We start from the raw sequence: 18,633 nt of genomic DNA, 5'->3' as shown, positions 1-18,633 counted from the left end.
GGTCCCGACCCGCAGCATCCCCCGGTCCCGCCCGGGGCCCGATCCGCCGCATCCCCCGGTCCCGAGCGGGGCCCGACCCGCGGCATCCTCCGGTCCCGAGCGGGGCCCGACGCGAGGCATTGCCCGGTCCCGAGCGGGGCCCGACCCGCGGCATCCTCCGGTCCCGAGCGGGGCCCGACCCACGGCATTGCCCGGTCCCGAGCGGGGCCCGACGCGAGGCATTCCCCGCCCGGGTCCCGATCCGCCGCATCCCCCGGTCCCGCCCGGGGCCCGATCCGCCGCATCCCCCGGTCCCGAGCGGGGCCGAACGCACGGCATTCCCCGACGCGCGGCATCCCCCGCCCCGCCCGGGGCCCGACCCGCGGCATCCCCCGCCCCGCGGCATCCCCCGCCCCGCCCGGCGCTGCCCGGGCCCCGCTCGGGACCGGCGGTTCCCCGCGCCGGCCCCGCGCACTTCCGGGCGCCTCCCGCTTCCGCCGCGCGCCAGTTCCGCTTCCTGCGCGGCGGAGCCGGGACGGAGCCGGTGCCGCTGCCGGGTGAGCGCCCGCTCCGCGCTGCCAGGGCGGGGCGGATCGGCGGCCCCGCACAGCCCGGTGGGTGCGGCGGGGGCCGGGGGAGGCCGGGCCGGGCCGGGGGCGGGCGGGTGTCGCGGCCGGGCCGGTGCCCCCGCGGGGCGGGAGCGGCCCCGCAGCCCCGAGCGGGCGCTGCCGGTCGGGCCGCGCCGCTGCCGGGGCAGGCCCGGCGGGGAGGAGAGCCCCGCTGGCAGCGAGCGGCCCCAAGCCCGTCCCACACCCGTTACCGTGCTGCGGGAAGCGCGGCCCCGAGCGCTGGGCGGGCGCTCGGCTGTTGCAGGGGTTTGTGTTTGTGTTGCCCGGTGGAACTCAGAGATGGGCATGGACGTCTTCGGAATCGTCCCAGGAAAGTGGTGTAGAGCTGCAGCTCAACAGCAGAACTGGAATGCTTTCTCTGACCCGTGGCTTTGCAACCCTTTGGGTCCTGCTGGCCCAAGGGTCTTATAAAGGCTTTGAAGATGAAATTACCCAAAGCTGTGTTACCTTCAGCTCTGCACAGCACCCAGCCCCCGTGGTAGAACCTTTGGAAATCCCTGTGTCTTTTTCTGCTCCCAAACCATTTTCCCATTTACCTTGATTCAGACCCCTGAGCGGTCTGAATTTTATTTTACTCTATTGCCAGGGATTGTCTTGTTTCCTTACAGCATTTGTTGTGACAGCTATAAATCTGTAAGGATTGAGGGTTGTGACGTGCTCAGCTTTAGAGGGGTGATCTTTTCAATTTAGCACTGGACAGAGGCTGCTGAAGTTTTCTTACAGTTCTTGCCCTGTGCATGTCCTTGCATAATGATTTTTAGGTCTATGGTACAGGTAAGGAAACAGACAATAAATTTTCCTTTCTAACTTAGTCTAAGGATTATGAGCAGGAATAATTAATGATAATGACACTGTGTATCACCAGTGTACACCATACAGCCTTAGCCTCAGTAGAATTTCTTAGTGCTTCTAAGACCCCCTTTTCATGAGTCTTTTTCACCGTGTCATACCAGGTCCCAATCTGATTTGACATTTTTGGGGAGAAAAAAAATTAATTTCCCAGTGATACAAGTTTTCCTCTTCAATTTGTTTTCAGGGCTCTTAGAGGCAATAGTGTGGAGGTGAGGTTTATAGTGTCCTTAGCAAAGAGGTTGTACCTAGACTAATTCTTGTCTGCTCTGAGCTTGGTGGCTATGCCTGAGCAGTTACAGGTTTGTTCCCCATAGCTTTTACTGTGTAAAAGAGAAAGATTTTTTCTGAGTGTGGATAATTTCTGAGAATACAAAGGCAGAGAGGAAGAAGGATCAGAGTTCTGGCTTCTGAGATATTTTAGAATTGCCAGACCTGCATTTCTTGAAGGTTGGTAATCCTAGATTTTTCATAGATCTGCTCTCTTTTTGAATACCAATCATTTGAGGACAATTTCACCATCAGTGGTGCAGAGGCCTTCTCTGCATCTCCTGACTGTCTGTTTCAGCTTTTTCATACCTTTCTGTCTCCTTGATTCTATTTCTAAGCCCTAACAGAGAAATAAATGTGTTCTTCCTTTTGCATTAAGCTAAAAATCTTGGTTTTCTGCTGTGTTTCATGTAGGATTAAACTGTTAAATACAATTTGTATAAACGATGCTGTGTAAATTAAAGATAGTATAATTATGGTGATTTTGTCAGCACTGCAATGAAAGTGCAGTTCTTTGGGTGTAATTGCATTGTGTGGGTGTGTGTTTTGGCTTTGTTTTCAAATTCCTGCTTTGATATTGCTACAGTGAGATGTAACCTGGGGTGTGCATTACTGCAGGTATTGCACAGTGGAAGGGATTAGAGAAATCCAGTGCCAAAAATTGACTCTTGGGCTCAGAACTATTTTTATAGGCTTTATAAGCTAGGGATTTCATATTTGCTGTTGTGTTATTACATCTGTAAAGGCACCCATGGCTGGTTTGGTTGCATAAGTATTGCAGAGGACATTTCTGAGCTTTGCAATGGCTTTTGTGGTGCTGCAGTGCTGTGCTCGAGTGTGCAGTGCACAGGCTGTACCTGCACAGAGCACCCAGCAGATGTGAATGTGACATTGCTAAAAACATCAAAGTGGAACTCAGAGCCCCAGTTTTAACACTGCTCTTCCTCCCTTTGTTTCAGCACTTTTCCAACACATTTCTCATCTGCTCAGGGGAAACAAACAGCTCTTTGATGTCCAAGATAATAAAGAATCAAGAATGCTTTAAGTAGATGTTGTGGTTTGTCTTCTGGAAAGAGTAGTTCTCCTCTCTCTTCCTTACATGATCTTTGTGTTTCCCTCCTGCAGCAGATTTTTCAGACAGTAACACTGAACATATGCTTCAAGGATGTCTCTCTCTCTCATAATAAAATGGGGTGGACAGGAGTACACGATAACCTCGCTGTCAGAAGAAGACACAGTGTTGGACCTGAAGCAGTCTCTGAAGGGCCTCACTGGAGTGTTACCAGAGCGTCAGAAACTGCTTGGGCTTAAAATGAAGGGTAACTGTCCCTATTCACTGCTTGTTGGGGATGTGCCTGGGGTGTTTAAGGACAAACATCCCCTAATTCTAGGCAGGATGTGTGCACTAACAGAGCATCCACTTCCCAGTTGTAGCTGTGGAATGAACATGAAGACAGACACTTCATACATTACTGGATATTGTTTATTATTAGTACATCTACTGGTCATTTTTTAGTGGTTCACATTGCCCTGTCCTAGTGGGAAGAAGAATTGGGGTTCAGATAAGAAGAGTTCAGTGACTGAAAGATAATAAAATATAATACTAATTATTATAATAATAGTAATGAAAAGAGGAGAAAGAGGACTAAAACCCAAGAGAAACCAGTGCCACAATGCAGTTGCTCACCACCCACTGACCAATGCCCACCCAGTCCCTGAGCATCAATCTCTGTCTCCCAGCCAGTTCCCCCTGTTTATACTGTTGGCATGAGGTTCTGTGCTGTGGAATATCCCTTTGCCCAGTTCCCCCAGCTCCTTGTGCACCTGCTCACTGTCAGAGCACAGGAAACTCAAAAGTCCTTGATTTAGAGTAAGCACTGCTTGGCACCAGCTAAACAGTTGATGTGCCATCAAAATTATTCTTGTACTAAATCCAAAACACAGCTACCAAGAAGAAAATCAGCTCAAAACCAGTACATTGTATTTGGAAGATGGTAACATAGCCAGTATTCTACAGGGAGTATTGACATTTTTCTAAAATCTCTATCTCAATTAAAAATTTTCTGCATTACAGGCAAACCTGCAGATGATGATGTTAAGCTTGGAGCCCTCAAGTTGAAACCAAATACTAAAATAATGATGATGGGCACTCGTGAAGAGAGTTTGGTAAATAATTTGCTTGTTTATTAGCTTAAACAGGAAAAAAATGCTTTGTGTCTTCTAACTGGGATTTTAAATTTTGACTATTCCAATAATCTTTTAAAAAATGATAGTACAGTAGATTTCTGTTGACATTTTTTATGTAAACTTTGCTGCAGAACTCTCAGAGCAACATACTTATGAAACTCTTGTGGTGTTCTGCACTTGAGCTACAAACCTATTATTGTGATACTCACTGACTTCTAAACCTGAACATTTTGGTAATTCTTTCCACTAGTAAAGTGAAACAATTTTGGTTAAATAGTTTTCCTGCCCTGTAATGTGCAGTAACAGAAACTTGGTATCCATTGTTATTTTCCCTCTCTGATCTTTGTTATAATTTATTACTTTTATTCCTCTAGGAAGATGTCCTTGGGCCGCCTCCGGATAACGATGATGTGGTCAATGACTTTGATATTGAAGAGGAAGTTGTGGAAGTAGAAAATAGGTTAGGAGTCCAAGCTGTTAAAACAGGTTCTTATTGACTGTAGAGCGTACCTTTTAATTAACTGTAACTTTTTACACTCTTACATCAGGGAAGAAAATCTACTAAAAATTTCCCGTAGAGTTAAAGAATACAAAGTGGAAATTCTGAATCCTCCTAGAGAAGGAAAAAAGCTGCTGGTGCTAGATGTTGATTATACACTATTTGGTGAGTTTTGATACAATTTATGGTTATTGTTTGTTTAAGAGCTCGATTTATTTGCCAGATCAGGTTTCTTGATTTTTTGCTTTGCTGTGTTGTACAACATAATTTCTGCTTTGTATGATTTTGTGACCTTCTGCTCACATTTTAAAAAGCATTTTAAAACGTTGCATGTTGTTGATTTTAGTGCAGCAGCTATTTAATTGCTGCAAAAAGACATAAACAAGCAGCAATTTAATCTTCTGTCCTCAGTCTTTCCCTTGACAATTTGTATCTAGATTATCACAGTAGCAGGGCAAGATATTGTAAAATAATGATCCCATTCTGTACCTGATTGACTCTACTTTGGGGGGGGGTGTTGGAGAGCAGCTTCAAATTTTATTTACATATCATTACTAAACATTTACAAAAACACGTTTTTCTTGAAAATTCTGTCAAGCTGGGTTTTTTTTGAAAGCCAGAATTTTACTTCTGACTTAACTTTCTGGTTTGTAGATGTGCCATGGCAGCATGACTGTGAGCAGTAAATAATACCTTTCCCTTTCCTTAGCTTTCCTTTTTTATGACATTTGTTTCCAATCTGACTTTAAAATTCAACCTATTTCCAAGTTTAAATTTTTTACTGAAAGGCCTTCTGCTGGCAGATTTTGCAGCAGATTTGGAATTGGAGCAGTAATGTTTGCATCTCTGAAATGAGCTTGATATATGCTCACACAATTAACTGGACTAGGTTTGAAGGAATCTGTTTCATATCTGGCCAGTTACTAATTTGCTAAGTGCACAGATGATTTGCCCTGTCTCTTCAAAGACATTCATCCTCAGAGATGTCTTGATTTAATTATTGCTAAGCCTTCAAGTAGCTGTGAGACCAACAGATAAATATTTCCTCTGCTTTGTCTTTCCACCTTTAAAATGGGAATAGGAGTTTGATATCAAATCATTCATGACCTTAAAGTATTTCAGTGCTCCTCTCATGAAACTCTTTGAGTCTCTGGATAGAAAGGAAAATCAGACTGGAATTTAATAACTAAAACTTTAATGCTAAATTCCTTATCTCTTATATTCTTTTTAGACCACAGGTCATGTGCTGAAACTGGGGTAGAGCTGATGAGGCCATACCTTCATGAATTCCTGACTTCTGCATATGAGGACTATGATATTGTAATTTGGTGTAAGTATTATACTCTGTGCCTAAGAATTTATTGTAAATTGTCATCCAGAGCACAGACTCCAGGTGGGAGGTTTTTATATTAGTGTGAGTCACAAGATCTGAAACAATGCAGAAGCATTTGGCTGTAATTTGCACAACTATTAGAGATATTTTAGAAAAATACCAATTCCTATGTGAAAAAGCCTCACATACTGCTCACAAGAATGGTTCTAGTAAAGCTCAGCATCACTTTACTGAGTGTTACTTTGTACAAAGAAGTGCTTGAATAACAGAACTGTATAATCAACATTAGAACACTGTTTGATAGTAATTCTACAAATAATCTCAATCCAGACAACACACAGTAAACTGTCAAATGACCCAAACTCTCCTGTCTGCAGGGGTGGTTGGTTGATCCTTTGCCTTTGCATTCTAGTTCAATTCCTGTACAACAGCTGGAGAACAGACTTTAGCCAGTGCAGGGTTCAAACTATATTAAAATCGTGTTACAAAATTAAATTCCATTTTCATAATCTTGAACAATGTTTCTCCATATTGTTAGATCAGCAGGCAATGCTGACACTTTGTCCTTTCTGGATTTTATGTATTCCTATTATTGCTTCCAGGAGGAAATCCTGCACAGGCAGTGAGGTTCCTCAAGCCAGGTGTATCCATGGTCTTACAGGCTGTGGTTCAGTAACAGCTGATCTAGAAAATGGTTTAAATATTTGCAGTGCTTCATCTAGTTGTTCATTAGAAAAGTAAGCTTTTCCAAACGAAAATAGACTTCCATGAAGGAAGACTTTCTTTAAGGCCTTAAAAGCTGCAACAAAGGTGGATCTTTCTAAAATTAAATTTTGTGTAAAAATTTGACATATTAAATGAACAAGTTCTTAGCTTCTTTTTTTTTGCCTGTCAATGACTTATTTTGATAAAGTATTCTTTCTGTTTTCTCCCTTTTGTTTCAGCTGCTACTAATATGAAATGGATTGAAGCCAAAATGAAAGTAAGTTGTTCTGAAAATATTTGTTTCTGATCTGGGTAACCCTTCATGCAGTTGTGCTCATGCTCAGCGTTGTAGAGCAGGTTAGAAATAGGGGAGCTTGTGTGAATCATAACCTGAGTTGTTTCAATTTCCATAGTCACTTGAAATTATCTTTATCACAAAACTAGATTAAATCTAATTTTAGAATTCTACACAAACTATCAGCAGTAGGTGCTAATTTTAGCAGAACTAAACACAAGTCAGTACCTGCTGAAACTTGGATTCGTCATTCAGCCCTGCACAGTTGCTTTCATCTTACCTCTAATTATAGAGCTCCAGTCTTTAAATGTGATTTTTTTAAAGGAACAGACAGATGTGACATGCTGGAGTAGGTTATCAAGAGGAAACTCTTTCGATATTTATCTTTACCTCTTGCAGCTGGGGATTCAGTTGCTTCCTCTGCCTTATTAAACATCCCATAAGAGCTCTTTCACTTTCTGGTTTCTTCCCTACTAGAATCAGGTAGGGAGCCAGTTTTGAACAGCTGACCTCATGGTAAACATATTTAAAGTCAGGCTTAGGTTTAAATCTAATGAGCTTACTAAGAATTGCTGTGTGTTTGGTTGGTGGGTTGGGGTTTTTTATGTTTATAAATCAAAAGTTATTCTCATTCCAGGAAAAACCTTCCCAAATTTAAGCTTTTACTATGCACTATTTTTTCAGGTTTTCACAGAGAAAAAGACATTTTTCCATTGTTCTCTTCCTCAAAATGATTAATTGCTACAATTTTTTCTAAACAAAAACGCCTCTTAGAAATGAGAATCTTTAGTCAGAGCCATGAAGTGGAGTTAGTGTAGGTAAAATCAGTGCTGAGCCTTGCAAACATTACCTTCTTGTGGCAGTGTCACTTATTTATATTGTGTTGTCACAGTAGCCCTAGGACTCAATCTTGGAAATGGAAAACCAAAAAATGGAAAACTCAATTGAAAACCATTGTTCAAAACTGGGCTCTTTCCCCTGCACTGGTCACATTTCTGCATTTCCAGGTTGCTTTTCCAGCACTCCTCCTGGACCCTGATCCATTGAGATTCCTACCACTAGATGCCACTCGTTAAACTGATGGCACCAGGGGTGCTTCCCTCTAGGAGTTTCATTTTTGGTCAGGGAGCTGTGATTCCAGCAATAGTTGGCATTAAAGTTTCTGTTTTAAAGTACAAAGCAGGAACAGCATTTAGAAGAAGGGAGTATCAGACAAGCAGAATTAATCTCTCAGTTACCACCCTTTTATGCCTGAAATTGAAACATTCTGGAACAGCTGGTTCTGTCAGTGTAACAGGATACCAGCCCAGGTAGGTAGAGCATTTCATTTGCAAGACTGCATATTTAAATAAAAGCAAATCAGTTAAGTGTGGCTGCATAGTTGCAAGAGAGCTGCTGCAGTTGGTATTTTCTCCCTGTTACACAGATTTGGGTATTGCTGCGGTTTCACACACCAGAAATTGTCAGCAATATCTGTATTGTACCATGTCAGCAGATTTTACTGTTACTTCTCAGCTTTGGAAAGGATTTGAAATGGAAATTATGCTCCCTCATCTAGTCTTAAGTTCTTTATTTCTAAAAAGGATGTTTTACTTAGAGTATTTCAGGAATTACCAAATCTTCAAAGTGCAAATTGACACTGACATTGGTTATCTTGGAAGTGTGCAGGAGGGAACAGTGACTGTGAGATGTTCCTGGGTATTCCGTCTTAGGCTGGGCTGTGATTTGTGCAAATCACTGTCAGGAGCAAAGAGCAGCCAGAACACAATTGCTGTAAAGTTAAGTTGAGGTGTGGAGAACTTGTGAGAGGTTGTGCATGAAGGTATGAGCAAAACCTCTGTATTTTGCCTTCTCTGCAAAGTTGCTTTGATTTTCTGCTAGCATCAGCTGTTCAGTTCCTGATATTAAATACTAAAAATAAATCCCTGTGTGCACTTTTATGATCCTCATTATATAACAAATGTCAATTTTCCCAGGTATCTATTTTTAGTGTGCCTCTGGTAAACCTCCACAGCTCACCCCGTGACAAACAATGTACTATAATTGTGATTCCAGTTGTTGAACAGTAAAACTGTCATAATTAGAAGCTTTAATCATAAATCTTTGTGATGCAGGAGCTTGGAGTGAGTACCAATGCAAACTACAAGATAACTTTCATGCTGGACAGTGCTGCCATGATAACAGTGCACACTCCTCGGAGAGGACTAATAGATGTAAGTACCAATTTTACTCCTAATCTTTTCCTACATTCAGCTGGCATTTTATCACACCCCTTTAAAATACTTGACAAAAAAAAGTTCCTCAGGAATTTTCATTCAATAAACTGCAAGAATCTTGGAACCACGGATTTTTTTCTCCTGGAAGTCTCTATTTTTTGAGTAGCATCTTTAGATGTCACAGCTTTCAAATCAAACAGCAGGTAACTCTTGCAAGAAAACTTAGTGTCAACAGAAGTTTCTCTTGCTCTATCCTTAGTGTGAGGGGTATTTATGTTATATTATTTCACATCTTCCTTTGTTAAAGCCAAACTACCTGCTAATGGTAAAGCAAAAGAATACAAGTGTTCATTCAAGTTAGGATTCAGGTTCCTATAGATGGCATTTTCATCTCCTGCATGTGATCAGATTTACCTCAGATATCTTGTATTGTGTTGTGTTTGCAGGTGAAGCCTCTTGGTGTTATCTGGGGAAAGTTTTCAGAATATTACAGCAAAAAAAATACTATTATGTTTGATGATATTGGCCGAAACTTCCTGATGAACCCACAGAATGGACTCAAGGTAATGTAAGCTGGAATTTTTATTTCCTGCTACTTTCTCCTGATACTTCAAAGGAGTACCTTCTCCTACTTCTTTGCTGTAGCATAAAGAAAGAATATTCTTAACTAACAAAGATGCATGTTTTGTTAAACCTCTTAATTCACAGTGCCGTTTGTCTGCTTGGTATTTCCTTAATAGTAGTATTAAATAAACCTTGTGTCACTATTAAGTGAGTGTTTAAGAGATTACCAAAATCAATGAAATTGTTATTTCTGCTGAAGTTATAGCTGCAAGCTGTAATCAAGCTGGACATTACTGACAGGCACCATTGAAAATGTGATGTTCAATCTCCAGAGTGGTCATATTCAAAAAAAAGGCAACAAGTGGCTGTACTTCATGATAGTATGACAGGATAATCACAAGTATTCTATATGAGAAATAATTAGTACCTTGAGCCATTTTGACTACAGAACAGCAAATATTTCATCATTTTATACAGCTGTCAACCAGTGTGTGCTCTGTTCTTACTGCTCATTCTGAATAAGAGTGCAGCTTAAATTTCTACATACATGTGATGGTAGAACAGTGTTGTGCTAAAACAACCTGCATAAATCTCTCTAAAAAAGAAAAAGATGTTTTCAAATGCAGAAGTTCAAGATGGTATCCCTTTGAAAGTATCCATGATGAGAAGAGAACAGCAGTTGATGAGATCTAGCAAAATGATCTTAACTGGAAGGAGAATCAGGAACAGCAAAGATCTTGCTGGGAGGGGATGATCCAGAGCTCTAGCTCAGGATTGGAAAAATGTTTGTCAAAGTGTTGTTAACAGCTGCAGACAAGAGCATTGAATCACTAAAACAAGGCCCAGGTATAATGTATTCCAAGCTTTGCTTCTGATGTCTCTTTTCACAACAGCTCTGGTTGTAGTCAAAGGCTTTTTTGCTGAAAAAAAGCATCTGGTTCCAATGATACCACACAACACAGAATGCTGAGCTGAAAACCCCTCCTGTAAAAATCTCTGTGAAATCATATTAGAAAATGTGGCAGTCCATTCCAGATCATTTTATCAGTCTGTCTAGGAGGGGAAGGCTTAAAGAAGTGCGAGAGAAAAGACTTTTTTTCTGATTGGTGCAAGGTAAAAACCCCTCAGTCCAGTTTGCATGAACAGGACAAATTGGATCTGACCACTACTGAAAAAGGGTTTTTTTTCTCTTACCTGTGAAAAGTAATAACTTGTCATAGTACTGAAAATATATTTTAGTCAGATGGTAAGCGATAGAGAATCTAAAGCACTTTTTCTTTCTGTGAGCAAATGGTTATACCCAGTTTATTTCTTTTGTGTAGATAAGGCCTTTTATGAAAGCACATTTAAATCGGGATAAAGACAAGGAGCTGCTAAAGCTCACCCAATACCTCAAAGAAATAGCAAAATTAGATGACTTTTTGGAGCTGAATCACAAACATTGGGAAAGGTAAGAAAAAAGGCAAAATTCTTGCTTCCTTCTGTCCCTGACCTCAGTGTTTCGCTCGAGGTTTTCTCTACAAACACCAGAAACAATGGAACTGATGAACTTTATAACTTATAGTTATAAAGGTCCTTTAGTTTGAGAAGAATTTTAATAGGGCTGTAGTGTTGGGACAGCTTCCCTAAAATGATTTTCACAAGTTGCATCTGTGTTTTCCTACTTCTTCAATATTCAGCACTGCTAATTATTCATCCTAAAAGGAAAATAATTTTGAAGGAACATGGTCCCTGGAAACCTCTTTCATTCAACCCCAGCACAGTTAGACTGTGGGTTCAGATCCCAAATCCCTTGTTTTAAGGTAATTTTTCTAGAAGCTTCTTGAAAGCTTTGTTGTGTTAGTGCAGTTCTCAGGCACATCCAGGTTGGGTGGTATTGCAGGATTCATCAGCTCCAAGGTACTGTCTTGCAAACAAAGAGTTTTCCAAATGCTCAGGGCACCAGTTAGCATCCTAATTCTAGCTAGAAAGTGATTAACTGAAGGATTTCAGCAAAATTATTCTTGGTTTTATGCAACAGCCAGAGGCTTCAATGCTTGTGAAGAAAAACTGCTGGAAAACCACTCCTTTGTTGTTTAAAAAATGCCTTACAGACTTGATAAAATTTTCTTTTCTGAATAGAGCAGAAAGTGAAACATTAAACCTTAAAAGCAGTGAAATTCACTGGATATTTCACACTGTCAGTGAAATTGGTTGGATTCTTTCTCCTGGAGTATTTGCAAAGCCTTTGCTGTCACACCACATAGGCAGACTGCTTCAGCTCGGGTGCTAAGAGAGCTGTGAGATCAGAATACACAAGCAGTTCAGAGTCACTCACATTCTCCAGAGAAGCTGCTGGAGGGCTGTTCTTTTCAGGTTATGCTGCATCAGTTCATTAAAGTCCTGAATTTATTTGAAGGAGTGCCATTACTAATAGGCCTTTTCATCTTAAAGGATATAAAAGCCACTTACCCAACTGATGTAATTTTCCATCCTCTTGGAATGAAACAGGTTTCCATTTCCTTCCTCCCTTTTGTTTAAAAAGCCTGATAGAGTCTAACTAAAACATGACTTTGAATTACCACAAGATAACGTATCATGGAATTGAAAAATGTTGAAATTAAATAAAAATCCTAAGTGGTATTGATTGCATTTCTAATTTTTGGTTTTCAGTAGGAGGATTTTTGGTGAGAAAAGAAAGCAGAGTCATACTTTGATCTTAAGATCTCAGGTATATTTGTGGCCACCTCTTACTTGGTGAAAAACTACTTTTGTTTCTTTCAGGTATCTTTCAAAGAAGCAAGGACAATAACACTAATAAAACTGTGTGGCACTGAATTGAAGGGAACATCACTAAGATCATTGGACTTTTCCTTGCTTTTGTGCTAGAGTATAATAGTGCTGGACACTGGACCCAATGCCAGAACGACTGCTAAACTTGGTCTTCCAGCTGGTTGGTTGTGGGTTTTTTAAAAGATCACAGCAATAAGCTCAAAAGTGGGAGAAACAAGTCAGTTGCTTTTTCTTGCATTCAGTTCTGGTGTTACTTCTCAAAATACTTTCCTCTCCTTTGCTGCTGAAGTATAACCATAACCATCAAAGACCAAAACCATTCTGAGACTAGAAAAAAAATATTTAGACCAAAAAAGGTGATTGAAAAGCCAACCTTGGCAGTGTATGAATTGTATAAGTCCTCTCTTCCCTCCATCTTTAGAAACAGTCTCCCTCTCCCATTCCAGTATTTAAGTCTATAAATTACAAGTTGTCTAAGTTTGGTATGTATTAGTATGTCAGTGTTTCTCTGTGCAAGACAGTAAGATGGGAAAGTACCACCTCTGTGGCCAGTTTACCCCAGTGTGTGAACTTGTTCTATAAAGCAGTGTTTACTGGAAAACAAAAGACTGAAGTTTGAAGGAGAGAAACCCACTGTTATTTGATCAGTGAAAAGCAGTCTGCCTGAAAAATCCCCATATCTCAGATAAAGGGTTTAAACCTCAGATGGGAAAGTCACATTCCTAACAAAGCATGAATAAAACCCTTGTTCTCTTCTAGCTAAATCTTGTCAAAGTGCAAACACTGTGTTTAAATACAATATTCAGCCATACTGTTCTTAAAATATCATTTACTTGCGCTGCTTATGCCTGCACTATAGAAGTGTGATGTGACTGCTGTTTGGCATTTCCAACACTTGTGCATTATGCAGTTCATGGATTTGAAAGAAGACTGACCCTTTCAAATAAAAAATGGTATATATTGTTCTTAAGGAACTATAGCAGTTGTGTAAATAATAAATACCTTTTTCATACTTTGTGTCCTGTGCTGCCTTCAGAGGAACTATCAGTAATACTAATTTTAGGGGTGGTTGGAGGATTTGTTTGGATCCCAGAGACACTGGGTTTGCATCAGGAGTTGAGTAAGAGCTGGTATGTGTCTCTGTGGATTAAGGCAGTGGTGCAGCACCAGGCTGGCCAGGAAAGGAGCCCTGACAGCACATGTCAGGCTGTCAGGCCAGCAGCACAAAGGAGCTGCTGGGATGAGCACACGAGGCTCCAGCTCAGTGACCTGTCAGAAAACATCCAGGTCCTTGTTCAGGGCTCTGTGTGCTTTAGGGCCAACCCCAGCTGCCTTTGACAGAGCAAACCAGAAACCTGATGCATAAAAGTGGTGCTTTAGGTAAGGATGGGGGGTGAAGAGCTGCAGTTTTGTCTTCTAGAGCTGATTTCTGATCAAGGAGCTGCCTGACCCCTGTACAGACAGCACAGGCAGAATCCCTGAGCTTACAGCAGTGATCCTTTCCTGGAAAAGCTGCAGCACCAGAGATCATGGAGTGTGGGACTGCAGTATGGTGCACTGGAATTCCTTTGAGTTTGAGCAGTGGAAAGAAGTCAAGGCATTGCAATTAAATCAGCTGTGGAGTTTGTGCAGGGCAGAGAGAGAAAACCAATCCAAGGAATGTATTTAAACATGTGCCTGTATTTTTTTCTTCAAAGTTGGCCTACAAACAGAAGGTTACAGTGAATGATCAATGCTAATTTCTTTTGCTTTATACAAGAAAAGTTTAAAAAATCAATCTTGATTGTATTTCAGTGATGTGGGGGTTTTGTCCCAGAATTTGAGAGTATTCACTGATCTGAAGATGATGTGCACTCCCCTTTCAAATATTTTATAGGCTGAGCTGGAACATGCAAGTATGATCTCAATGTGATGGTAACACAGAGCTCTTGCTGTCAAGTTATGTCTTTTATGACTAATATTTTACCATATTTTCTGTTGAAGATTAGTCTTACAGTTTGATTTGGTTAACTTCTAAAAATGCTGCTGGGATTTACTTGGCTGAGATTTTTAAAATTGTGAAGCTGGATATGGCAAGCACAAGCCTGATGTTCAAATGACTACAAGAATCAGGGGGCACTGATGGGAGAGTGGGTTAAAATGGTAAAAGCAGCAGGAATAAATCTGAATTTTGTTGCCGTAGTTGATTGTGGAGGCAGGTGGCATCAGCAGGTTCAGAAAAGAGTTCAGCACATATAGAAAAGTTCACAGGCAGGAGCTAAAAGCAATAGCACTAAAGGGAATAGGAAGGCCTAATAGGCTGAAATAAAAGAATTGGAGGTGCTCAGGAAGATGGGAGTGGGTCACACAGAGCAGCTCCTGCCTGCACTACAGGGCTGCTCTGGGCTACACCTACCATGTGGCTGTGCCAAACTACCACAGTAACTGCAAGGATAAATGGGTAGTTTTCTGCTTTGCCCCACAATAATGTATTTATTGTTCATAAATACAGAAGAAAACACCTGTGCTGATTTTTTGTTTCTCCAATAGGGAAAGTAGTTTTGACCTACTTGTATTTCCAAAATGTAGTTAAACCTGGAGAATAACTATGGACAGCAAAGTTTAAAGGTTTATTCCCTGCTAACATTTACTTTCCTTTTAGATGATATTGAGGTGCCTGAGAAATACTTCATTAATGGCTTTCACTATCTCTATTAAAAGAAACAGTATTAAAGTATAATTAAAGAGAGGGAGCATACAACTTAATTACAGAGCTCGTAATTCACCATTCTGCAAAACTCAGGAGAAGCATTAAATGGAGTCTGAACGATTCCAAATATTTTCATGTGTCAGAGACTGTCTCAGGCTCCCAGTACATGTCAAACATTTTGTATGTTGTTCTGTCTGATTATTCAGACCAGAAGAGACAGTCCATTTCAAAATGAAGCTATTTCAGTAAGCCCTGGATATCTGACAACTCCAATGCCTCGCTGTGGCATGAATGCTCATCACTGGAGGTGCATGGAATGACAACTGAAGCCAGGAACTGAGCTGCAAATTCAGCCCCACAAATCCTGCTCCATGACTATGAAATCTACAGCTAGTTGCCAATTTTTATTCCTGACTTGACATTCAACTGACAGCAAGTGGATGCCAAAGGGTTTAAGGCAATTTTCCACTCTGCCTGTTCGGATGTATTTAAGGCTGATGTGAGAAGTGCTGAATACTTGCTCCCAATTAGACAAAGGCCAGGTAAAAACTGTATTTCAGAGGGTAGAGAAAAGCACACAGTTTTCCCAATTCATTAAAGCTGCTTAGAACAAGAAATGCTGGATGAAGAGGCAGAATCCTTGGACATTTCACTGTTGTCACCACAGCAGTTGTGACAGGTACTAGTGGATATTAGCAACTGCTGCACACAGCAGAGGGTGCCTGATGAAGTGCTTTGGCTGAGGGGGATTCACAGAGAAAAATTTCAGTGAAAATAAAATTTGGGGAAGAGAATAACAGCAATAGATGATAAAAATACTGCTCTATCCTGGAGAAGACAAGGGACATCTTGCGGGCATTACAACTTTCTTGTGTGAGCAATATTGGCAATATCTTGTTAGCAGGGACTGGTGCTGGCAGCTGTGCTGTGAATGGGCTCTGCACCAGCCAGGACATGCTTTAGATACAAGCAGCCCCAAAGATTCAACAAGAACTGCCTCGTGATGGCAGGTGAACAGCTCTGGTTAGGTTTCCCTAAAAATACTGAGAAACAGCTCTGAGGGCTCACAGTGCCAAGTTTGACTCTCCTGGCTTTATCTGCTGCACCACACCACTTTAGACATGTATTTCCCAGCCCATCTCTATCATCCCCCATTATCCTTTGGATCACTGATAAGCACACAAGGCCTCAATCTCATTCATGCATCAGCTCTTTCCTGATGGTGTTTTATGAGAGAGAACTTCAAAATGAACTATTTATATACTGATGAGCTTCCTCATACAGCCCTGAGCTTCATTATTTATGCTTATTTAGGAAATGTCTCTGGAGATCCTTTGATGCTGCTTTGAGCACTTGGATGCTCATTTAGCTCTCAGGAGTCTGTGCTGAGCTTGGCCTGTGTCCTTGCCACACACAGTCACATACAATGCCATGCCATTAATTTCTGTGTCTCTCCTGGCAAATAATTTTCCCACCAATTCATTTTCTGTTAAGAATGAAGTCAAAGGGAGATTGTTCTCAAATTGCATAATGCTCAGAGCACTACAGCTGGGGTGCTGGGCACAGTAAAAAGTGCATCATTAACACTCCCAAAAGTTTTAGTTGTGTTTGTTTTCCATTCCTTTAAACTGCCTGGTTGGAATTGCACACCCACTCTGCTCACACCCCACTGTTTGTCAAGGTGTTTATGTATCAGAAAAGAGCAGCTTTTATCATTTAGCACAGCAGGGGCCAGGTTTGGCTGCACCTCCTGCATGGAAGGGGACTGGGTGACCTGACACGGAGCCTGCATGGTCACTGCTGCTGAGTGATGTCCCCTCCTCCCCCTGCAACACCCCAGAAGACTCTGACCTTGATGTTTTGAAACACTAAGATTTCATCAGATTTTTTGTACTAAATATCTGTAGTGTTAAAGTGTTTGATATTTAAGAGTGGCAGCCTTGTTCTCCATTATTTGTGCTGCTCTTGAGAGGAAAGCAAGTCAAACTCAGAACCAGGGCATCAAAGAAGTCAGAGTTTACTATAAATTCCTGAGTCAATTCTCTCAACCTTCAGATGTGATTGGGCTTTTCCTCTCCAGCCTGTTCTACTTGCTGCAAGATCAACCGCTGGATTTTGAGTTGGATCTGTCACGCTCCTTCCAGAGCAGAGTGCAGGGCCAGACAGCTGGGCATGAATGATGGTTCACAGCCTGCTCAATAAACTTGTTTAAATTGTTCCACATTGCAGGAAAATGTTCACAGATGGATTAAAAAAAAAAAAAAAAAAATGGGTGTCAGTGCTGAGCTTGTTCAACAGCTCTACTTCTGAACATGTTCTTATAGTAAAACTGTGGGTAAAAACTCCCTTTCCAGCTTTGGTTTTTTTTTTTTCCCAATGCTCTATGATTTTTTCCCCCTCACTTCTTAAAAGTTTCTTGGAGTGTCTGTGTTGTATCCTTCAATCTCCGCTTCATTGGCCCCGTGGGCTCCTGCTCTGTGGCAGGCACTGGGAGTGACTCAGGCTTGGAGGAGCTTTGTACTTGATGGATGAGCTTCAGTCCAAGAGCTCCACTGGTGAGCCCCCAAATTTATCCCTCAGGTGTTTCCCCCCCAGTTTGGGTCACATTCAAAAAAGAAAATGGTGGCACAGTAAGAATATTGTAAATTTAACAAATTCTAATAAAACTTTCCAAGACACCCTGGTTCCTAGAGCAAGATGAGGTGGCTCTAGAATTGTATTTTGCAAAACTTATGATTGTTTATCCAATTTTCTATATTCAGTTCACATTTCCTGACATACAGGGGTGTGTGTGACATTTGTGAGCAGTGAAAGCTGCATCAGTTTAGTGGAGGAACATGAGCAGAATTTCAAGCAGACACTTAAACTGCAACTGATGCACTTTTGGGTCCCTCTGCTGTCCTAATGATGGATATTTCTTGAATCAGGACCAAAATGAGCACATTTTTGGAAAAGTTAAGTGTATTAAACTGCCTCAGAGATGAAAATGATAAAGTGATGTGGGATGTTTTTTAAAATCTGATTAATCCCTTACAGATGTGACTAGACAGAACAGGTATGTAGCAATATCTTTTTCTATGATAAATGGTACTGAATTAAACACAAAATTATTTGTGTTTAACACTTGAAGGAAATCCTGAGCTTCAGATACAGAGGGTTTGTAATTAGGTGACATCTCCACTCCCACAAATAGTAAATTAGCTGAGATAAATACATCCAGAAGCTGTTAAACTACTTTGGTTTGGATTTAGTGAGTAGCTGCTGCTGGAAGAAAGCAGGTAAATAATTTAAATTTCTGACTTTTTTAAACAGAATCGAAATATTGTGTTTTGTATGTGTGTTTCCACTTCCAAAAAAATTAGGTAGATACAGTTCAGCAACTAGTAAATCACATAACATTCAGTTTTATGGAGTTGAGACGACACTGTTGTCACTGATAAATGAGTTCATAGCTTGTCCTTCACCCAGCCCAGCAATTCCTGACCAAGTTTATGACTGAGATGCTACAAAATAGGTGTTTATTTAAACTTAGATCACTGATGCAGAGATATTCATTACCTCTGATGCTTGGAAAGGGGTGTTGAGAGCCCCACAGCTCCTTGCTGGTCCAGGAGTCTCAGCTGGGTGCTGGGATCAGGGATGAGGG

The 18,633-nt window shown here is 41.3% G+C and overlaps 1 protein-coding gene across 3 annotated transcripts; it reads left to right on the top strand.

The window, feature by feature from the left end:
* Positions 1-487: 487 nt before the first annotated feature.
* UBLCP1 (ubiquitin like domain containing CTD phosphatase 1) lies at positions 488-13,310 on the top strand. 3 transcript variants are annotated; one of them, XM_021530721.2, is made up of 11 exons: positions 488-593; positions 2,853-3,046; positions 3,802-3,893; positions 4,289-4,374; positions 4,463-4,578; positions 5,645-5,743; positions 6,691-6,728; positions 8,861-8,959; positions 9,409-9,525; positions 10,849-10,976; positions 12,290-13,310. In XM_021530721.2, the coding sequence occupies exons 2-11, from the start codon at positions 2,893-2,895 to the stop codon at positions 12,315-12,317; spliced, it is 957 nt and encodes a 318-aa protein (XP_021386396.1). In that variant the 5' UTR covers positions 488-593; positions 2,853-2,892; the 3' UTR covers positions 12,318-13,310. The 3 variants fall into 3 exon arrangements, with proteins under 3 accessions (XP_021386396.1, XP_021386398.1, XP_021386399.1); XM_021530723.3 differs by having other exon boundaries at positions 489-536; XM_021530724.3 differs by having other exon boundaries at positions 517-593; positions 2,856-3,046.
* The last annotated feature ends 5,323 nt before the right edge of the window (positions 13,311-18,633 follow it).

Source organism: Lonchura striata, chromosome 15 (genome assembly GCF_046129695.1).
Source record: "Lonchura striata isolate bLonStr1 chromosome 15, bLonStr1.mat, whole genome shotgun sequence".
Taxonomy (NCBI): Eukaryota; Metazoa; Chordata; class Aves; order Passeriformes; family Estrildidae; genus Lonchura; species Lonchura striata.
The sequence above is the reverse complement of the archived record's forward strand: the minus strand, read 5'-3'. Positions and strand labels throughout refer to the sequence as shown.